Genomic DNA, 15,029 nt, shown 5'->3' with positions numbered 1-15,029 from the left:
AAATGTTACCGCAGCTCCTAACCAGGGAACTTGTTTTGCCAATTGAACTACTGACCATAGAAATAGGACTATACTTGAATGCTGTGGTGGCCAAGTAAAGCGAAGCATGCTTGGTTCCTCTAGTCAATTATGTTTTCTCCTCATGTGTTTTCATTTGCAGGGTAGTTGCAATTGGTAAAACAAATAGGGACTAACTACGGGCTCGAGTCCCGTCTCCGCGGTAACATTCTCGCGGGTTTCATTACATACCTTATGATAAAAAAAGAACCGGAATTTTCATTTTAAAATTCCCGCGCTTGTCCAATCGGTAAACTTTTATTCTCTCAACGTTGGCAACACTTTTATACACATTCTGTCAAATTTTGACGCATATCGTACGATTAGTTTTTGTTTGGCGTCTATACAAAGAAGTTGAAAAATTTTTGTGTGGCGATTTTTAGAATGGATGAAAATTTAGAACAACGTGCGTGCATCAAATTTTGTGTTGCAAAGGCCTTTGGTGAATCGTGTCTAGGAAAAACACAGGCATACGAGTGGTATAAACGCTTCAAAGGTGGTCGTACAAGCTTAAACTGAAATAAATTTATTTGGTAATCGACTATCCAAATTTGCAAACCCGATAAACCTGATTAATTTATGTGAAATGGACATTTTTATACTAATCACCCTGTATCTCCTAAACCAGAAATCGGATCTGACTAATTTTTAAAGGATTTTAAGACCTCTCATTTGAATCATAGATGATTCTTAGATTTCATTTGAATCTTAGATTCGTTCAGCCATCTACGAGAAAAATGAATTGCATTATTTTAATTTCGTTTCACATGTCATCCTGTGGTTCCGAAATCAGAAGTCGGATCCAAATTTGGAAGTATACTAGTTTTCATTTGAATCTGAGTTTGTAGAAAACGGTTTAGCCATCTCCGAAAAAATTGAGTGAAATTATTTGTCACACACGCATTTGCTGATCTCGACGAACTGAGTCGTATGGTATATGGAAGTTATGTTCTTCCAGCTTTTATTGCTGTAAGTAGTTTAAATCAATATAATTATGGAATTACTTTCAACTCGAAAATGCTGATATCATCTGGTTTATAAATGCCGTATTCGAACGATTATGTTGCCAAAAACGAACCGTGCTTAAATCGGTCCAAGGCAAATTGTCATGAAAAAGGATGTTGTACACAGTCTTTTGGGCACTTAGAAACAATTGTATGTCACAGTATAAAAATCGTGTTTTCCGTTGCTCCCAAGCATTTCTTTGTCATACAGTGCTCAAAACTTCTACTGCTGGAATAAGGGGAAAAGTCGTTTACACAAAAATATTGATATCTCCGTTAAAAATGGACGGATTTTAACAAACTATGGCTTGTTGGATAGCTATTACCGTGCGGAATCTAAGTCTAAAAACATATTCTGTTTTCAAGGTCAATTGTGACAGATACTGTCAAAAAACAAATTTTGACATAAAACTCCGTATAACTCAAAAAGTAAACATCCGATCTCAAAACCATTCAATAGCGTTTTGGGTGACGGGGAGACCTTTCATTTGCGACTAGTTTGATCAAAATCGGTCCAGCCATCTCTGAGATCTCGACCTCTTAGTTGACAACACACATACAGACACACACATACACACACACACACACACACACACACACACACACACACAGACATTTGCTCAGTTCGTCGAGCTGAATCGATTGGTATATGACATTCGGCCCTCCGGGCCTCGGAAAATTTTTCGAAAGTTTGAGCGAATTCTATACCTATTTTTTAAAAACCCTTCTTAATCCACCTAGTGGTGTGATAATGCCTTTCTCTTCTTTCATAACAGTCTCATGAAAATATGTTTCATACTTTTATTAAATAATTTTGGATACTAATTTTGACACCAATTGATTCAGATTGATTCGAGTAGTTCACAAAAGCATGCTTCAGAGTTTATGTCACACAGTCAGCATCATTTTTCCAAACTAGTGCTTGACATTTGCGTTGCCTATTTGTATGAGAACAGTGATGCTAATCTAAAAAATCGAAAAAAATCCACCTAGTGGTGTGATAATGCCTTTCTCTTCTTTCATAACAGTATCATGAAAATATGTTTCATACTTTTATTAAATAATTTTGGACACTAATTTTGACAACAATTGATGCAGATTGATTCGAATAGTTCACAAAAGCATGCTTCAGTGTTTATGTCACACAGTCAGCATCATTTTTCCAAACTAGTGCTTGACATTTGCGTTGCCTATGTGTAATCAGTGATGCTAATCTAAACTAGCCTTCTTAGTCCACTTAGTGGAATTTTCATATATCTTGAAAAATCACCATAGGGGGGAGTACATGAAATTTTCGAAATCGAAAAAAAATTTTTGATGCCAAAAGGCTTAGAATTGCATGAAACGTCGAGATTTAGTGTCATCTCGAAAAAAAATTTTTTTGAAAAAATCGACTTTTTGGGACTTAGAAAAAGTATGAAAATTTTTCTAAGTCCCAGAAAGTTGATTTTTTCAAAAAAATTTTTTTTGGAGATGACACTAAATTTCGATGTTTTATGCAGTTTTAAGAGTTTTGGCATCAAAACAAATTTTCGATTTTGGAAATTTCATGTACTCTCCTCTATGGTGCTTTTTCAAGATCGAAAATTGCCAAACCTTTACCACCGGGCAGCACCCCTTAAGCATGTCCGATTTAGGTCAAATTTTGCATGAAGACTTTTTTCGAGAACTTTACGAAAATAGAGTTGATCCCAAAATTTTGGCACCCTTATATATATAAGAGCGGTAAAAATCAACGTGTTTTGTCGGTTACGTCACTTATACCATCATATATCTGGAACCAAAAGTCACAACCATTTGATCTTCGAACTTGATCAACGGCCTGACAGTAGCTTTCAAACGAGCCCAAGTTTGTTAAAATCGGATCAGCCATCTCTGAGAAAATTGAGCGCGTTCAAATACAACGCTTTTTGTCGGTTACGTCACTTATACGATCATATCTCCGGAACCAAAACTCACAACCATTTGATCTTCGAACTTGATCAATAGCCCGACAGTAGCTTTCAAACGAGCCCAGGTTTGTTAAAATCGGTTCAGCCATCTCTGAGAAAATTGAGCGCGTTCAAATAGCACGATTTTTGTCGGTTACGTCACTTATACAATCATATCTCCGGAACCAAAAGTCACAGCCATTTGATCTTCGAACTTGATCAATGGCCCGATAGTAGCTTTCAAACGAGTCCAAGTTTGTTCAAATCGGTTCAGCCATCTCTGAGAAAATTGAGCGCGTTCAAATACAACGCTTTTTGTCGGTTACGTCACTTATACAATCATATCTCCGGAACCAAAAGTCACAGCCATTTTATCTTCGAACTTGATCAATGCCTCGATAGTAGCTTTCAAACGAGCCCAAGTTTGTTAAAATCGGTTGAGCCATCTCTGAGAAAATTGAGCGCGTTCAAATATCTTCGAAAAGTGCACATACATACACACACACATACACACACACACAGACATTTTCCGATCTCGTCGAGCTGAGTCGAATGGTATATAACACTATGGGTCTCCGAGGCTCCGTTCGAAAGTCGGTTTTTCCAGCAATTCTAATACCTTTCTATAGAGAAAGGCAAAAAAGGTAAAAATAGGGAAGTTTTTATGCTTTACGCGATAGTATTGCAAATTTTTCTTTAGTTTCCTCGGATAAGATCTGTGAATCAAGACTTGTTGAAACGTTCACTCGGGATGTCAGTGAGTTTAGTGGTACATCCGAGCATCTTGAAACCGAAACATACTGAGTCGCGCGCGAAACCAATACTAAAATTTGTACTAACAAATATCCTTCTCCCGTGACACTTGTGGAGTGCGCAGTAGTATATACGGCCTCTAGTAACAACAAGTGTTGGACTAACATCCCTTCCCATTTCTTAGACGATCTACGTTCGGGCCTGGCCGGCGCCGGTACTGATCAAAGAATTCTGGGATTACCAGAAGATGTACATTGAAGGATGATTTACCAGTCCCAGGTCGGATCATCTAAAAACTCCCTGCACAATTTCAGCTAATCCCGATCAGTAACGGAGTAGCAACCAGGGGTGGTCGCTCAAGCTCAAGCTCAAGCTCACAGCACCGATCATTACCAGACTGTAATTTTTGTTTAGGGACCGTGAAAGATTCAGAGTATGAAACGGAGCGGAAAAATGTAGAAAAATTCACTCACGGTTAATGCATTGAGCGACACGAGTTCTTGTAGAGTCTTCTACCGGATTGAAAAGTTTATATACAATGTAGAGAAATATCGAGCAGCTTCTGTCAAATTATCGGCAATCACCAACGCTGGCTCTGCTTCATATCTGCCAACCAAAACTTTATTTGTGTTTTTGGTCAAAAACTGAACCCACTTTCACATATTTTTCCTCGAAAAAGGTTCTGTGTGTAATATTTTTTTTTGTATTAGTTAATAGAGACAAATCAAGATTCGAATACCTAAGCAGTCGATAATTTAACTTGTTCCAGTTCTGCCGGTATGGCTGCTTCGAATCAAATTAAATGATTTACAATCCCTTGGATGAATTTCCGAGTTCCAGTTCCGAAAATATCGGGAATATCCATCATTTTCTCAAAGAAGCAGTTTGGAAAATTAAAATGTAAGAAAGTAATAGCTGCAATATTTTTTAGACCTTTTTCCAGCTTTAGGTTTCTGATGAAAAAGAAAAAAATATTGAAACAATAGAATTTGATCCTACATATAAAAAGCAATGATTTTACTCATAGCTGTAAAATACTAAATTTCAGATTTCTTAATCGATATTGAAATGAATCCATCGAAACTGTGGATACGAACTACTTCGGCACTGTTATAGAAAAAATTAAAAATAATTTTGATGAAAGCTTTCAGCGATTCAAAGCCGACATTTTCAGTAAATCCTACCAACACAAATAGTAGCAGTAACTTAAGAACTATTTATTGTTGATAAGAACATATTTGAGGGCTCTTTAAGTTGTTAGAAATTTTGAAAATAGCGTTCTTTCAAATTCTGAAAAAAAAACTGAAACTAGTTTGTCAAGCAAATTAAAAATATATGCTCGAAAAAACTAGACTATACTTCAGTATTTCGATTGACATGTTTCCGTCGGAGGTGTAAAGTTGATCAGTCAATATAAAAAAAATCAACGTTGCCAAAGGCCTAACAATATTTTCCAAGTGGGAAGAACTTCACTACCAGTGGTATGAGATCAAAGAAAGCTATGGAAACGCATGGTAATTCAGTTACACGAATATAGACCGTTGTTTTTTTTATTCACTGCGTCACATCACAGAACCACCATAGAAGAAACGTAAAAAAAATTAGCCTACTTCATTAGCCTTACGCGTGACGTTCGTGAACGACGGTATGGCGTTTTTGGATTGAAGTCAACTTTATTGATTACCAAACACTTTAATTTTATTGGTGCGATTTAAAAACACATTTCTGCGTATAACAATTATTTGTTTGACACATAAAGAGAAGCTGATGAAACACATTCCCCAAAAATCCAAAAATCGTTCACCTGTTATCTTCTGTGACGATTTTTTTGTTTGTTATTTCGTCGCATCGTTCTTCTAGCTCAGAAATTTCCAACCGATAAGACCGACCGACACCTGTGGCCAGTCGTGATTGAGTTCACACGAACTCAACCAATGAGTCTCGCTGGGCTGATCGAAATCAAACTCAATGCGGAAACCAGTTCACTTCAAACTCACAAAAAACAACCCCGAAAACAAAAATTTATCCACTTACCCGTCAACGTTATTGTTGCGACAATCCTCGACTTCCTTTTCGTCCGGCGAAACTACAATACGATACACATCTCCCGAGTAGCTGTCTCCGTTTCGGGATCCGCTTGAGATATCAAACTTAGGATCTTTCATCCCCAGAGCAGCCACATGCTCCTTAATGGCTTCGATCACATTGCCCGGTAGAACCGACATGTTCAGTAATCGTCACTTTCGGAAATTTGTCACTTCAAAAACACCAAACTGAACGACCAGCCACTTGTCATCGACAAACACACAACAACAGAAAGAAAGAAAGAACAAAAAAAAACAGCGACTGATTTCGACCTGACTGCTTATGGATACCTGTCCTGCGTTCGACTGACTGACTGACTGCCCAGCTGAACTGTCAAACCCTCACGACATAGCTCAAGCGGCTCGCGTTGCTCTACTGACTGAAATCGCGTGAATTCGCCGATATTTAATATGTGTACATAAACAAGCACCCGGAATGTGATCAAGCGCCTCCATCAACGAGTCGTCACTGGTGCTGTGCGGTGCGGTGCGGTACGATGCGGGGAGCGGTGGTGTGTTGTGCTGAGCGCTTGGATACGATGCGATGGGCTATGCGCTCTTCTAAGCACAACCCTTTTGCTCGCGGTTTCCGACCGAAGGAGAGCGCACCGCCGCGCGCTCGTTTGCTACTTCTGTTTGAAGCTAGAGCAGGCGGCGGTCGGTCGTCTCTCGTCTATTTACCTACCTGACCTGATCCTCCGCGCACTATCCTATCCACTCACGAAAGCGGCCGAAATCTTGCGCACTCACATAAGCGCATCTTTTTTGGGGCCAACCGCACTCGTGAGTGGATTTGCTCGACTTCGCTGTGGCATCCAACCAAGCCAAGACATCATGGTAGGCTATGTGCGCGACTACGGCTAGTGTTCGTTCAGGCAGGATAGCTGGCTGTAGGTAACAAGGCGCCGACTTTGATGCGCAAGCTGTGATCAGGATACAGACCGCGTGGTCGAGAAAGCTTCAAACCGAGGGGGGGGGGGGGGGGGGGGTGATATCGGAAACTCATTCAATTATGTCGATAAAAATGTCAAAAATATGCTAACGTGTTGGTTCAGAGCCCGGTTTGACCTTGAACACTTTGATTTCGGACTGGTAAACCATTCGAATTCCCGAGAGAAGTAGCGATGGTAGCATACGAACTACGTTGAATCACGTGGTTTTTTTTCTGCGATGCGAAATAAATATGTGTTCATTGATGATTTTCCATTAGTTGTGGAATGCGTACCTTGCGTAAGGGGTTCGTTCTACCTGTTCGGCAAACGCACCAATTATGGAGCCAATTCATCTTGCTATGACGTAAAAAAATGGATACGCAATGTTTTTTTTTTGCTTTAACATGTTCGGGTTATGAGCAATTTCGCATTTATTTTACGAACTGTGGTATTTTATAATGGTTGCGTTTGGTGGTTTCTGAACTCATAATTTTGCTTACTCAGTTAGCTTACTATTTAGTTCTGAAGGATCCGTTTCACTTAATCAGGGATGGGTTTCGATACTGCGCATTGTTGAATCGTTCAATCCGAAAACAACACTTGCTCAGCAAGAGGGGAAATTCAGTGAATAACAAGCACTGCTTCCTTACACCTGTTTTATCGCAAAGACAGTATAATTTTCTTATTTTTCGATCTGGACCCACGTTCCTTAGGAAGTAAGTGAACTATCAGACACCCATTTCAGCTGAATAAGTATAAAAGTTCTGGTTCACCTTAAAGCCGTTCAGTATTGAGCAATTCCAGGAATGAGTAGACGAAAATGTGACAAAATCAGAATCGACCTTCTCCGATTTAGATGAAACTTTGCACATGGCTTCAGTATGGCAAACCATAAATTTTGAACCGATGGAGAGGTCAATCCGACTCACGACTGATTTTTAAAAAGGGCGTATGTATTTCTTCAGTTCACAAAAATTGCCTATTTCAAATCGGAAACCGGTAATTGTACAAAAATGGCGTTCAGGAAAAAGTTGTAGGAAATCGACTGAACACTCTAAAAAAATATACACTGAAAAAAAAAATGTTGGATTTTTTTCTCAATAATTACAAAATAATCCGAAAAAGTTAAATAAAAAAAATCAGGGTTTTAAATTTTGTTTGATAATTTTTTATTTTAAAGCTGTTATTAAAACCTACAGATTGATGGCTATTTCATCCGCGCATTTTAAAAAATGAAGAAAAAGCAAAGTTTTACTGAAGTATCAGGATTTCTTTCAAACTTCTAGAATCATGATCAATTTCTCCAACTTCTGTAGCAAACATACCAAATAGTTTTGCAAACTGTTGTTCGATGGATCCCGAAATGGAGAAGAAATGTAATTATTGTAAGTGTTAACTTTGCTGTATTTATTTCATTCATGCTCATTAAAAGATGTCAAACTAAAAACGGTAAGATTAGATAAGATGCAAGATAAATTGACTGATAGTATTGATTGTACTCTTCTTAACATGTTCAAATATGTAGGTACCTCAGACTACGTACAAACTGAGCATAAGAAGCAGAGTCTGACTGAAAGCTGACATTAGCAAGCGCAAAGCAAGACAAGTAGGTACTAGTCGTTTTTTATTCACACACTAAACTTTATTCGGTAATTTTTTCATCTTTCAACGAGTTTAGAACAACCGAATTACCGAACATTCTCATTCAACCTGATATATCAGCACAAATAAACATTTGTTGACAGCAGTACCTTAAGATGAAATGTTAATTTTACTGGAAAAATCATCGAGGTTTGAACAACTGAGATCGGTAATCCAATTTAAGTGTGCACTCTGTACGCAGCATAAAGTGATTCACTGATGTGATATCTGCCGATTGAAGGAAGGAGTCAAGTTTTGCGAAACCATCCCAAGTAACAATTTGAATGCCTTATGGTTTTGACTATAATTTATAGGAGTTTTGTAATTGATTTTTCAATCACTACCTGTTTTATGACAACTATAATAAGTGTCTCGTCTAACCAGTAATATCATAGTTTTCAAAGCTTCTATAAAACCCACAATACTTTACTGTCGTCGTTGAAGAGAATGTGAGCGATGCGGACAGGTCGATTCAAGTGGAGAAATTTGGTCGAAAGGTACTGGTATGACAAGCAATATGTTCCTGTGGTTTGAAGTCAACCATTTTTTACACTACCGGAACTATAAATGCAGAAATCTATCGATCTGAGTGTTTCCAGAAGAGATTGCTGCCTTTATATAAGAAGCATAGTACACCTCCACTGTTTTGGCTGGATTTGGCGTCGGCTCACTATGCCAAAACCACTCTCAATTGGCTTGCGGAAAAGGGTATACATTTAACAGGGCTGAAAAGTCACCACTTGTGGCTGAACACCCAATTTAAATCTTAATAATTTAATTTTAACTCATATTCCAATAAATAGTTATTTTAAAAAAAAAAAAAAAAAAAGGGTATACATTTTGTTGAGAAAAATATCAATCCACCAAATTGGCCTCAGCTTCGACCCATCGAACGTTACTGGGCAATCGTGACACGGGCTTTAAGAACATGGGCTGGGAACATGCAGGAGTTCAACAAAATTTGGGCTTGAGCATCCAAAAAATGCGATGCAACACTTGTCCGGAACTTGATGAAGAGCGTTCGATCAAAAGTTCGAAAATTCGTGAAGGAATAGCTTAAATTTCATCCTGTTTTCATTATGCTCAAATTTAACCTCATACAATAAAGGATCAATTTTTAGTTCGAATAAAATATCGTTTTTTATCATAATTTTAAAGAATAATTTGTGAGTAGCTTATTTCCGATACTCTCCTTATGAAACCATAAGAAGAATTTGGCCTTTCTGTTTCAACAGACTTCGCAGCCGATTCTTAGTGTACAGAATCATTGCATGGCTAGTACTATGGATCCTACTGACACTAAGAATCCTTCCAGGTCGGGGCTCGAGCATACGACAACTGGCTTGTAAGACCAGCGTCCTATGCATTGAACCGCCAACCCGGGACAAATGAAGAAGTTACATCTAAAACAATTTACAGATATATTCGAAATTTCAAGTTCTCGTTGAAAGATAATAATTTAAACAGTAGAACTAACGTAACTACGGCAAAACGAATAAACACATTTAGAATCAAAGAGGTGTGCCAGTTGACTACTTACTGTTTACAACCAACGTATGTACCGGTGAATTGCTTACCTAAATTCACCTAAAACCTGTTTCACATATAAATAGCTATGCATCGTAGAACAGATATCAGTTTATAACAAATCTCTTTCGAAACAGTTACAATACTACACTATGGTTTTCCCAAAGTGTTGTAAACCTTTTTCTGGTTTTGTGTGTTCCGGAAAATTTTTCCAATTAACAGAAACCATAATTGGAAAATTAGAAGCTCAAAAGTGCAAGGTTAAATTGAATACCACGTTAAGCATTTGTGATCGCTGTCGTAGGCGGGCTTATAAGGAAAGTCATACGTCGAAAACAGAAGGGCAGTCAACAACGGAACCACAACCATCCACATCGCAATACGATTTAGAGGAAGTACCTTCAGCAGCTTCAATCAATTCAGCATCTTTTGAAGCATCAGTCGCGGTGGAGTATTCAAAAGCACACAACATTGAACTCTTCAACAAGGGCATCGCAGGAATCAACGTGTCTCCGATATCAACGAAGAAAACCCGACATGTTAATTATCCTCGAGAAAAATATTTGGATATTTCAAAAGGGTATAAAAAAGCAAATATTCGGGTTCCCGGCGGATGAAAAAGATCCAGAATTACTCAAAACGAAAGCTGCAGAGTTGGATGAAGTGATTACTAAAATGATAGTGCAGTTTGCTAAGTCTGATTGCACTAGGAATGAAAAAGTACGTTTGTTGTCAGTCTTGCCAAACTCGTGGTCAAAGGAGAAAATAGCCACCCAATTCAAGGCGAACAAATACATTGTGTCGGAGGCAAGAGAATCAACGGACGAAAAAAAAGCCAAGAAACAAACGGGACGCAGCAGGAACGATACGATAGAAAACGAGGTGCTGCAATATTTCAACAGCGATGACGTCAGCAGAGTAATGCCGGGAACAAGAGATTGCGTCACAGTCAAAATGAATGGTAAGTGTGAACGCAAACAAAAACGATTGCTTTGTTCATAATTGAAAGAAATTTATTAGGATTATAAGGAGGAGTTTCCATATCGAAATATTGGATTTAGTACATTTGCAGCATTAAGATCAAAACACTGCAAGTTGCTTGGAAGTTCTGGTTCACATTATATATGTGTTTGCACAATCCATGAGAATGTTTCATTAATGATTCATGCTGTTGAAAAATATTTCAAGTATGATGATAAGAATTATTATTTAAAAAATCTATTATGTGACTCATCAAAAAGATCATGCTACCTCCGTGAATGCAAAAGTTGTCCAGCGACACAAGATCTGGAGAGAAGCGTTTTAGACAATTTCGAGGAACGTGATTTGACTGAGATTAGATTAGAATAATATTCTACTGTTTGAATGATTATCTTTCAACAAGAACTTGAAATTTCGAATATATCTGTAAATTGTTTTAGCTGTAACATCTTCATTTTTCAAAAGACACGGATGGGATAGCCATCAATCTGTAGGTTTTAATTACAGCTTTAAAATTAAATTAATTAAAACCCTGATTTTTTTTATTTAACTTTTTCGGATTATTTTGTAATTATTGAGAAAAAAATCAATTTTTTTTCAGTGTATATTTCAATCGATTCCCTACAACTTCTTCCTGGACGCCATTTTTGTACAATTAACGATTTCCGAGTTACAACAATTTGAAAAAGGCAATTTTTGTGAAATGCAGAAATACATACGCCCTTTTTAAAAAATAGGCGTGAGTCGAATTGACCTCTCCATCGCACAGTGGTTTGAATCAATAAAAACGTGGACATAAATCAGTAGCTGCCAAACCGTTCTTTTAATGCATATAGTTGCTTTTAAGAAATTATTTACAAATATATACCGCGTAATTTGATTCTATCCCTAATTGTTTATGGCCTACTTCGACAAAAAATATAACCATAACTTTTTATTCTGAAGAGATAGAATTTTTTTTTCTTCTACTAAGTTTTAGAACTATTGAAAATAATTTACTTTGTCAAATATACCAAAAGTCTAGGTCGCACCGTTTCGGATATACAAAGCGTTTTTATGGCAACCCCCTTAAAATCAGTTTTTTTTATTTATAACTTGTTTCGAGTTATTTTTTATGCATATTTTCTTTGGAATAATCGAAGAAAATAAAAAATTCCATATTTTTGTTGAAGGTAGTGCATAGGTTTGTTGTTTCCTGGCAAAGTTATACAACATTTTACCTTTTTTTACTTATCATAAAACCTCGCACCCAAGCGCAGCTTATTTTTACAACATTTATAGGAAAAGATATACCCAATACTATAAAAAAAATCTAAGTGGAACTCGATGGAACTTTTTATTGAATTATGACAACCCCCTAAAACTAGTTTTCTAATCATAATGTGTTTCAAGTTTTTTTTAATCCTTACTTTGTTTGGATTAGTTGTATAAAATATAAAATTCCATAATTTTGTAGAAGATAATGCATAGGTTTATGTTTTTCTGGAAAAGTTATACATCATTTTACCTATTTTTACCTAAGAAACCTTGTGCCGAAGCGAAATATGCAACTTAATGCAGCAAACTTTTACAATACTTATAGGAAAATATATTCCTAATCCAATTTTTTTTCCAATGAAAATATCCTGAGTACTATTAGTGTGATTCTTTTTCACTATGGCCATGCTGAAACCATGAATGGTTAAGAAACGGAGGGCGTCACGCGTCTGCTATTTCTGTAACTCACTTTTGCAGTGAGCGTAGAGATGGGCAATTCGCTCCTGAGCTATTCCAGTGAATCGAATCTTTAAAGTGAGCTGATAGCTCACAGCTATTTTTAAAAGAACCGCAGCTTACCAGTTTTCCGCACCGGTAAGCAGGGATGCCAGGTTCAGAGATTAATCTGTGTTTCACAGATTTTCAACCTTTTGCACAGATTTAAAAAATGTCACAGATTTTCACAGATATCTGAAAATGGTCGCAGATTTACACAGATTCTGAAATCGATCACAGATTTTTTAAATTGATCAAAGTTCAGCATAAAAAAATACAGAGCGCTAGAAAATAGTGAGACCTTTTTTTTGCTCACCAAAATGATTCCGATCAGCTATTATGGAAACGAGGAAACGTGCACAGATTTTGCACAGACAGGTTTTTGGCTTGATTACAGATTTTTGAAAAATGATCTGGCATCCCTGCTGGTAAGGTGGAAACAAACTACGAGCTGAACGAATCTTCGGCTCTTGGAGAGAGAGTTATAAATAAGAAGAAATGTGTGCATGAGCTCTTGTCAGTTCTTCAAAATGTGCATCTATCCTTCTTTAACAGATTAAATGAGCCATTGACAATAAGAAATCTTACCTCTCACTCAGTAGGCTAAGGTACATTCAGGGATGCCACTTTTGCAGACATTCTCAAATATGTTAGTTCGCGTAGCATTTTTTTTTTTGTGCATCAATGATTTCGATCATGCATATGAAAGAAAAACGGTGCAAAAAAACGGCGCTCAAAACAAACCTTCAGTTCTATCTAAATGACCTGATGAGCTGATATATTGAATCGATTCCCTTTAGTGAGCTGATCGGTTTGGAGCTGCTTCGCACATCTCTAAGTGAGCGTCGCACGATCAACATATCGTCTTAAAAAACGTGTTACTTTGCAATAACTCAATTTATTTACACGTTTAAAAATGAAATCTCTTCGTAAGGGATTGTATTTTTACAATACTTTTTCATATTTTGTTTGCAAAACATTTTTCCATTTTATTAATATGTGTTGAACTTTTGATAATTTTTCGAATTTTCAATATTTAAAACTAACTTTGCTTGTTTTGCGTGTTTACGCGCACTTTGTAGTAGTAGTAGATAGGTAATAAAGGGAGATTCTTCGTAGATAAATTAAAAAGTTAAAAAGTTAAAAAGTTAAAAAGTTAAAAAGTTAAAAAGTTAAAAAGTTAAAAAGTTAAAAAGTTAAAAAGTTAAAAAGTTAAAAAGTTAAAAAGTTAAAAAGTTAAAAAGTTAAAAAGTTAAAAAGTTAAAAAGTTAAAAAGTTAAAAAGTTAAAAAGTTAAAAAGTTAAAAAGTTAAAAAGTTAAAAAGTTAAAAAGTTAAAAAGTTAAAAAGTTAAAAAGTTAAAAAGTTAAAAAGTTAAAAAGTTAAAAAGTTAAAAAGTTAAAAAGTTAAAAAGTTAAAAAGTTAAAAAGTTAAAAAGTTAAAAAGTTAAAAAGTTAAAAAGTTAAAAAGTTAAAAAGTTAAAAAGTTAAAAAGTTAAAAAGTTAAAAAGTTAAAAAGTTAAAAAGTTAAAAAGTTAAAAAGTTAAAAAGTTAAAAAGTTAAAAAGTTAAAAAGTTAAAAAGTTAAAAAGTTAAAAAGTTAAAAAGTTAAAAAGTTAAAAAGTTAAAAAGTTAAAAAGTTAAAAAGTTAAAAAGTTAAAAAGTTAAAAAGTTAAAAAGTTAAAAAGTTAGAAAGTTAAAAAGTTAAAAAGTTAAAAAGTTAAAAAGTTAAAAAGTTAAAAAGTTAAAAAGTTAAAAAGTTAAAAAGTTAAAAAGTTAAAAAGTTAAAAAGTTAAAAAGTTAAAAAGTTAAAAAGTTAAAAAGTTGACTCTTTGACTCTTTGGCTCTTTGACTCTTTGGCTCTTTGGCTCTTTGACTCTTTGACTCTTTGACTCTTTGACTCTTTGACTCTTTGACTCTTTGACTCTTTGACTCTTTGACTCTTTGACTCTTTGACTCTTTGACTCTTTGACTCTTTGACTCTTTGACTCTTTGACTCTTTGAAACGATTCTTAAGGTCAGTAAGGTCTTAGTACTAGCCATGCAATGATTCTGTACTCTATGAATCCGCTGCGAAGTCTGTTGAAACAGGAAGGCCAAATTCCACAAAAAAAATGCAATGCCAAAACTTTGCTTGCTTTAGCAATTGACGAAAAAAAATTTAAATGTTTGACTTCATGATCATCGACAGAGTGTAAAAATACCCAACAAATAGGAAACTTTACTGATTCTGGAAACTGTAGAGCACATGTTTGACTGCGATTGCACCATCGAAACCAGAAATTACGCATTATGAGACCTGTTGCATAATTAAAAAAACAGGATCCAAAGAACTAACGAAACACCTCGCTTGTCAGCACATTTGTAGCCA

At 36.0% G+C, this 15,029-nt stretch overlaps 2 protein-coding genes across 4 annotated transcripts in view; one reads left to right on the top strand and one right to left on the bottom strand.

Annotated features, from left to right (window-relative positions):
- Positions 1 to 6,219, bottom strand: part of LOC131432586 (uncharacterized) — a 34,221-nt gene extending 28,002 nt beyond the window's left edge. Inside the window, exon 1 of the mRNA XM_058598933.1 lies at positions 5,780 to 6,219. Within this exon, the coding sequence (XP_058454916.1) occupies positions 5,780 to 5,970 (191 nt within the window). The 5' untranslated portion in view covers positions 5,971 to 6,219. The remainder of the gene's footprint in view (positions 1 to 5,779) is intronic.
- LOC131432587 (transport and Golgi organization protein 2) overlaps positions 1 to 15,029 on the top strand; it is a 130,601-nt gene that overhangs the window by 41,764 nt on the left and 73,808 nt on the right. The gene's annotated exons all lie outside the window — the stretch shown is intronic.

This window comes from Malaya genurostris, chromosome 2 (assembly GCF_030247185.1).
Source record: "Malaya genurostris strain Urasoe2022 chromosome 2, Malgen_1.1, whole genome shotgun sequence".
In the NCBI taxonomy this organism is placed as follows: Eukaryota; Metazoa; Arthropoda; class Insecta; order Diptera; family Culicidae; genus Malaya; species Malaya genurostris.
This window is presented reverse-complemented; position numbering and strand designations above follow the sequence as displayed.